This window comes from Bos javanicus, chromosome 23 (assembly GCF_032452875.1).
Source record: "Bos javanicus breed banteng chromosome 23, ARS-OSU_banteng_1.0, whole genome shotgun sequence".
Classification (NCBI taxonomy): Eukaryota; Metazoa; Chordata; class Mammalia; order Artiodactyla; family Bovidae; genus Bos; species Bos javanicus.
This window is the reverse complement of record NC_083890.1, coordinates 15,476,310-15,483,526: the sequence shown is the minus strand read 5'-3', so window position 1 is coordinate 15,483,526 and position 7,217 is coordinate 15,476,310. Positions and strand designations below refer to the sequence as shown.

Below are 7,217 nucleotides of genomic sequence, written 5' to 3'. Positions count from 1 at the left end.
AGTCTGACACGACTGAGCGACTTCACTTTCACTAAGCTCACTTGCGGCTGTAGTCCACGGGGTCACAGAGAGCTGGACACGACTTGGTGACTGAACGATGATCACAATAAAGCTCACCTGAAGAATCAGACTGTCCCCTCTGATGCAAACTCAGTGACATGGGTCACAACTCTGAATCTCATCGGCAGTACCAGCAGCATTGCTGCTGATGGGGCATCAGCCAGTATGGGCCCCGTGTGCAGGCTTCGTGAGTTCTCCCCTCGATCTGAGGAGTCAGGGACTCTTTTTTCTCTTTAAATATTTGGAGACAGGGATGTGGATCATTTTTTAAGTTTTCATTGAATTTGTTACAATATTGCTTCTGTTTTTGTTTTTTTTGGCCATGAGGCACGTGGGATTTTAGCTCCCTGATAGGGATCGAACCCATACCCCTGGATTAGAAGGTGAAGTCTTAACCACTGGACCACCAGGAAGTCCCAGAGTCAGGAATTCTTATCATCACTTTATAGATAAGGAGACTGCTCCGAAAGTCACTTGCCTGAGGCCCAGCCTGTGCCAGAGGATGTAAATATCGTTCAGCAGTGACAGTGGTGGGCCAGGCTTCTGTCAGCCCACTGTCTTCCTCACACCTGCCACTCCACACAGACCTTTGTTTTCTGCCACATGAACCTCCCTGAAGCTCCATCTAGGCCCCTCTACAAGTCGAGAAAGTTTTTTTTCTCTCACTGCTCCCTGTCAGTTTTCCCTTCCCAGCTGTGGCCTCTCTTCCAGGAAGTCCTTCAAGAGCACAGGGGGCCCCTGAGCCCCATGGTAATTGGCAGCCAAGATTACATTTCATTAACAGCTAGTATGTGCTGTGGACCTAATGTGCACCTAATATGCATGACACATTTTTATATGTGTATCATTAATCTTTTCAACAAGCCAGTGATGATCACCCTATCCCAATTTACAGATGAGGAAACCAAAGCCCAGAGAGGTCAAGAAGTTTTCCCAAGACCACAGAGCTAGCAAGTAGCAGAGGCAGGATCTGGACCCCTGCAGGGCCTGAGTTTTCTCCCCTGCAGTCCTTGGCACTGATTGCCGTCAGTTTCCCAGCCAGAGAATCAGCTGAGAGCTGAGTCCGGGGCTTCTCTGCTGTCCACCCACCCATTACCACGCTTGGCTACTCTTGACCCCAGGTAGCGGCCGAAGGAGACAGTCTGAGTTCCAATCTGAGAGCAGGAGGGGCCCTGACCCTTAGCAGGGGTGAAAGGGTTCTACACAGGACCAGGAACTCCAGCATGCCCACCCCACCCCGTACCACTCCTGTTAATTCAACCCGTCTTTCAAAGGTCGCCAATGCCCCCTTCCCAGCCCCTCTTGGGTAGGACAGAGGGCCTTTCAGCCTTGGCTGCCACCATGACCACTTTCTTGGGAGGGGTTGTTTTTCTAAACTTCTGAACCTGAGGTGGAGACAGACTGCAGGTGTGCGGGCGACCCAGGCCTGTGTGATGGGATGTCACAGTCACTGCCGTGTGGTTTGTGTCCTTGCCCAGGGTGGCCACAGGATAATTGCAGGTTTTCAGCATGGAAGGGACCTCTTGGTGTAAATGTAGCTGATTAGCATCACGTGTGTGCCCATGTGTCTGTGCACGTGCTCAGGTGTGAGCCTGTGTGTGTGTGCAGTCCTTGTGAATCCTCTCCACCCCTCTCCCCTGCCCAGCGGCCTCTCTGCCCTCACTGCTCAGACTCTATTTCAGCAGAAGCTGCCCCCCGCCACTACCTCCTTCTCCCTGTGTGATTATTTTTAAGGGGCATTTCAGCCTTCTTTCTCAGGCTCCTTCTGTCCCTCAGTGACATTTCAAGCGTCAACTTACCTGATTCTGCCTAGAGCACTCTGAAGCCAGGGCCTGATTCCTAGCTCTAAAGTACTCTGCACTTCAGTTTCCCCTTTTGGAGTCTCCAAGGAGAAGTGGGGAGGAAGCCACAGTGAACAGTGTCACAAGAAAGCTGAGACTAAGCCACCAACCTGCTCTCTTCTCTTCCCCTAGATTCAACCAGATTCCTCATTCTTTTAATGCTTCACCTGTTAGTCTCTGATCCCGAGTCTCAGTTTCCTCATCTGTGAGATGGGGATAATAATAGTATCTAACTCAGAGTTAGGTGGCATCACTCACTCAATGGACAAGTTTGAGCAACCTCTGGAGATAGTGGAGGATAGGGAAGCCTGGAATGCTGCAGTCCATGGGGTCTCAAAGAATCAGACACAATTTAGCGACTGAACAACAAACAGCAGAGCTGCGTAGACAAAATATAAGGCTTCTATAATAGGATGTGGTATGTGGTAAGAGCTCATTAAATGTTAGTAATTACTGTTACCATTAAAAATCTTTACTGAGCCCTTTACCGTGCCCAGTGTACTAGGCTCCAGAGGCGTCTTCTCTCCAGATCACTCTCATCTCTCTTACTTCTTCCGTTTTTGTTCAAGGTGCTTCATAGGTCAAAGTTGGATGGGTCTGCGGCTGCTAAGTCGCTTCAGTCGTGTCCGACTCTGTGCGACCCCATAGACAGCAGCCCACCAGGCTCCGCCATCCCTGGGATTCTCCAGGCAAGAACACTGGAGTGGGTTGCCATTTCCTTCTCCAATACATGAAAGTGAAAAGTGAAAGTGAAGTTGCTCAGTAAGTGTCCGACTCTTCGTGACCCCATGGACTGCCGCCCACCAGGCTCCTCCCGTCCATGGGATTTTCCAGGCAAGAGTACTGGAGTGGGTTGCCATGGATGGCTCTAGAAGCCCCCAAACAGCAGGAGGAACACTTTTCTGCCCTGGGCTAGAGACCGCTCTCTGGGACATGGGGTCACAGGGCTGTAGTTCTCACAGGAGGTTGAGCACTCCCTCCCACATTCCACCTCCAGTCCTTCCCTGGAGGGCAAGTTTGCCCAAAGAGGAGCAGCAGCTCAGCTTTGTCTAAAGCGCCCTCTGCTGGCCGCTGGCAAAGGCCTTGGTCGAGGGTGGCGAGTAGGGGGAAAGGAGCCTCCTGAGTGTGAGGGGAAGGGAATGTCTGCCCAGTGCAGAGTCCACAGAGTCACCAGTGTGTGTGCTCAGTCGTGTCCGATTCTGCGACCACATAGACTGCCGCCCACCAGGCTCCTCTGTGCATGGAACTGTCCAGGCAAGAATACTGGAGCAGGTTGCCATTTCCCACTCCAAGGGATCTTCCCAACCCAGGACCAAACCGGTGTCTCCTGCATTGGCAGGCGGATTCTTTACCCCTGGGCTGCCTGGGAGGCCACTGTGTTGCCTTCTCACCCTCAAAATGTCTGGCTTGGAGTATCCCCCCCGCCTCTTTTTTTTTTTTTTTGGTTGCCAGCCTGAGAACAGCTTCTAACACAGTAAATGCAGAAATATTCAGACCTGGACAAACAGCCAGCCAGAGCTAACAACCTGCTCCCGGTAACAGTAGGGAGAGAGGCTAGACAGCATGCAGAACTTCCTGACAGCAAAACAAGACTGGGGGTGAGGTGGGGGAGGGGATTCTTATTTAAGAGGTAATGAAATCCCGTGGACAGACGAACCAGCCTGGTGGGCTACGGTCCATGCGGTGGCAAAAAGTTGGACACAACAGCATCTGAACACCAAATGATGGGGGGAGGGGGCTACATGGGATATGTCAGAACAGTAAGGACATTAATGATTGAGTCTAACTCAGAAGACGGAGGTCCACAGCAGCCTCCTGTTTCTTGCATTTTAAGACCTTCCTCTCTGCCAATACCTGGGATAGGTCTCACCCCACGTCCAAATGTACCAATCAGACATTTGCCATATCCCTGGGGGAAGGAATAAAAAAGACTAGTTTGAAGGAGGAGAAACTGAAGTTGGACCACTGGAAGGGCTGTCCTGACACTGAGGCTAGGTGTCTTGTTCCTTTAGAGTCTCCCATGTGGGAAGAGTGCTCCTAGGGCCAACCAGGGAACAAACCTCCTGTGGGTGGAGTTGGGAGCTGGCAGCTAACACCTCTGGATTCTCTAGAAGGCTGGTGGGTTCCACGGGAAAGCAGGGGGAAAGGGAAGCGGCCAGAGTGAAATTGAGGGTAACATTTCTACACAGATTACTTGCCGCTAGTCCTACTGTGCAGAACCCTGGCGGCCTCCATGGAGGGTGATGGGGGCAGATTGCAATTTGAGCAGTGCTACTTCATAGTGCCCGGTGGGCAAGTGGGCAGAGCTCCCCTGGCCTGGCCCCTCCTGAGATGCCCTCTCTAGGCAGGGACAGGGGATTCACCCAGGGCTCTGCAGCAGGGTCCGGAGGATTAGGGCAGGGGAAGGAGGCAAGGTAGATGGGGCTGGACAGAAAGTGGAGGAGGACACAGATAATGGTTGAAAGGAGTAGGAAAGGCCTGAGACAGGAAGTCAGTGGAGACTCAACCTCCAGATCCTGCCGGCTCTTTCCCCCGCTACTTCCCTCAAGCTTGGCTTTTGGAAAGTTCCAGCATTTTGATGCTTTGTGGGGTTACTAATGCCAGGTCTGCTTTCTCAACACCTTCCGTCCTCTCTCCACACTTTCCCCAAGCGCACACACTCCTTCCCGGGCTCTGCTGTGAAGTGCCCATGGTGCTGGAAGGGAGCTGGGGTTGAGGTGGGGAGGGCTCCCCTACTGCAGATGGGTAGTGGGTGGGGAGTCAGGATTTGGTGTGGGCCAGTGTTGTGGTACCCCCTACCCTGCTCTGCCCTTAACAGTCTGAACCTCTTCCTTCCCTTCCCCAGCTGTCCGGGGTCCTTTTCCATGGGCTGCAATAACCCCTTTTTTTGACCCGAGTCTACACTTACAAGCGCCTACACGGCACAGTGGTGGACAAACATCTCAATGCCACTCCCTCCCCTACACACACCTATCCAGGTAGCCTCCACCCATGGGTGATGGGCCCAGAGGGCTTCCCAGGCAAGTGCTTCTGCAGCAAGAACCCTCTGGATCCCAGGAGGAAATCTACTGCCCAGTGAAAACGTCCAGGCAGGAAAACTTGGATTTCAAACCCATGAAGGAACCAGGCCCAGTAGTTGTGACTTTGGGAGAAAACATAATGATGGAGACCTGGTTTCAGAGAAAATTCCCCAGATGAAAAGGGAGCCAGGTGGAGCGGAGAGGAGCTGGAACAAAGCTGTCAACGATCATGGAGGCGGAGACGCTGGTGCTGGGGCTCGGTCCACTTCCGCACTTGCAGCAAGCGCCCCTCCAGGAGCCCCCGCTGCCCAGAGCGTCCTCCCCTCCCTTGCTGACACACGCAGGGCCCGGTGAAGAGAGGACGTTTAATATTTCTGTGCTGGTCAAACAGAACACAGGTGGGGAGTACACAGGGGAGGGGGCAGAGGGCCCCCTGCCTCTTGGGAAGGGTGGCTTGTGAAGGGGTGTATGTGGGGGTTTCTTGGGAAATAGTCCACGGAGTCTTCTCAGCAAAGGGGCCTGGCCTGGGGTGTTGTGTAAGCATCAAACACACCCAGTCCTTGGCCTTAAGTTGGGGTCCCCCATAGGGGGTCTGTGGAGAGAGTCTCACTTTTTTTTCCAGCTCCTTCGCTGGAATCCACACTCCCAGTGTGATGCGGAACTTGGTCCTGGAGAGGGGGGTCAGGAGAGCCCCCAGGAAGCAGCCCAGGGTTGGGAGGAGGGCTCCCCGTGCCCATGGCCCAAGGGGATGAGAACCCTGCAGGGGGAGCTGAGGGCGGAAGTCTCCTCCCCTCTGCTGGACTGGAGCAGAGGGGAGGTGCGCAGGGCCGCCAGCTTCTACTGAGTCCCAGGGTCCTCGGGGCAGGGGTGGAGAGAGGGGGTCTTGGCCACCAACAGACACTGTAAACTTTGGTTTAAAACAATAACTTAAATCGGGGAGGGCTTCCAGCCTGGGGCTGGGGTGGGCATGAGGAGCAGGGGATGTGGGAGGCGACAAAGGAAAAAGCCAACAAAAAGTTTTGGTTTTTGCTTCCGGCGTAAGAAAGGTCTTTGGTCATCCGTGTAACTGAGGGGTGCAGGGTGGGGGGTGGGTGAGGGAAGACTGCAATGGGGGACCTGAAGGCTGGGGTGGGAGTGACCGGTTGGGTCACAGCAGCCACCATATTCATCCCGCCCGCCTGCCCACCCGCTTTCAGCCTGGCCTTTTCCCGGGACAGAGGCAGATGCTTTCCTGCAGCCCCGGCAACACCTAGGCCTGACTCCAGCCTCAAAGGTAGCTCGGCTCCACCTCCATGAGTCCACCGGGCACAGGCCTCTTCCTGTGCTTCCTGGCGTGAGGGGCAGCAGCCAGCCAACAGGGATGGAGGCCTGCTTCAGCCTGGAGCCGGGCGCCCTGCTTCCACGGACCCGCCCCCAATCCGGGTTCCCTCCCTCCACCCCAGAACTTGTCCACCCCGCCCCCCCGACTAGCTGTGGCTTCTGAACAGGCAGAGCTGAGGGGGCTGGTTTCTCCTGGGGCTGCTCTGAGATTTAGCTGCTCTGACCCAGGCCAGGGCAGGGGAAGGAGTCGGGATGGAGTAGTTAGTTCTTCACAGTACGGACAAGATGGTGGAAGGGAGCACAGATGGAGGAGGTGAGGGCCTCTGGCCAGACCACACAGCCAGAGCCAGGGGTGCAGTGCCCTGGGTTTGAGAGGGTGGCTTAGCCCCGCCTGCGGGTCTCCAAGGCGCTGAGCAGCCCTGTAGGGGCGAGCTGGTGGGGGAGGAGGGCCCTGATGCTGCTGGTGGTTGGGGGCAAGGGGCGTGAAATTCAGATGTTGGGGGGGGGTCTGAGGAGGGGTCTGGGCCCTCCGTGTCCTCTGCCGGTCCCAGACCAGGGATTCTGTGTCCCCTCGGGGTGCGGGGCGGACCGTCCCTGCCCCCGAGTGTCGTAGGTCAGTCAGGTCACCTTGGGAGTTGCTGGCCCAGCCCCCCCATCTGAGTCCCGGAAGTGCCTTGAGGTTGGGCGGGGCGGGGCGTGGGGGTAAGTGGGGCCTGTTCCCGAAGGCGGGGTCTCACCCCTGCCCCTGGAGGCCCTTAGGACAGTTCTTCTCCCGGCAGCTCCTCCTCCAGGTCCCTGTCTTCTGGAGGCCCCGCGGTGCTGGGGTTGGGGGGCCCCATGGGGGGCCCGGGCCGTCTGTCCTCCTCGGCCTCAGCCGGCTCCTCTTTCACCTGTACCTGGTGGCTGTGATGGGAGGGGTGATGTGGACACCCGGGGGGCCTTCCCCTGCCCGCTCCCACCCCAAATGCATCCAGAA

The 7,217-nt window shown here is 55.7% G+C and overlaps 1 protein-coding gene across 6 annotated transcripts in view; it reads right to left on the bottom strand.

The window, feature by feature from the left end:
* Window positions 1–5,272: 5,272 nt before the first annotated feature.
* Window positions 5,273–7,217, bottom strand: part of FOXP4 (forkhead box P4) — a 50,692-nt gene continuing 48,747 nt past the window's right edge. For all 6 annotated transcript variants that reach the window (XM_061398133.1, XM_061398135.1, XM_061398138.1 and 3 more), the window contains exon 17: window positions 5,273–7,144. In XM_061398133.1, the coding sequence (XP_061254117.1) occupies window positions 6,997–7,144 (148 nt within the window). In that variant the 3' untranslated portion in view covers window positions 5,273–6,996. The remainder of the gene's footprint in view (window positions 7,145–7,217) is intronic.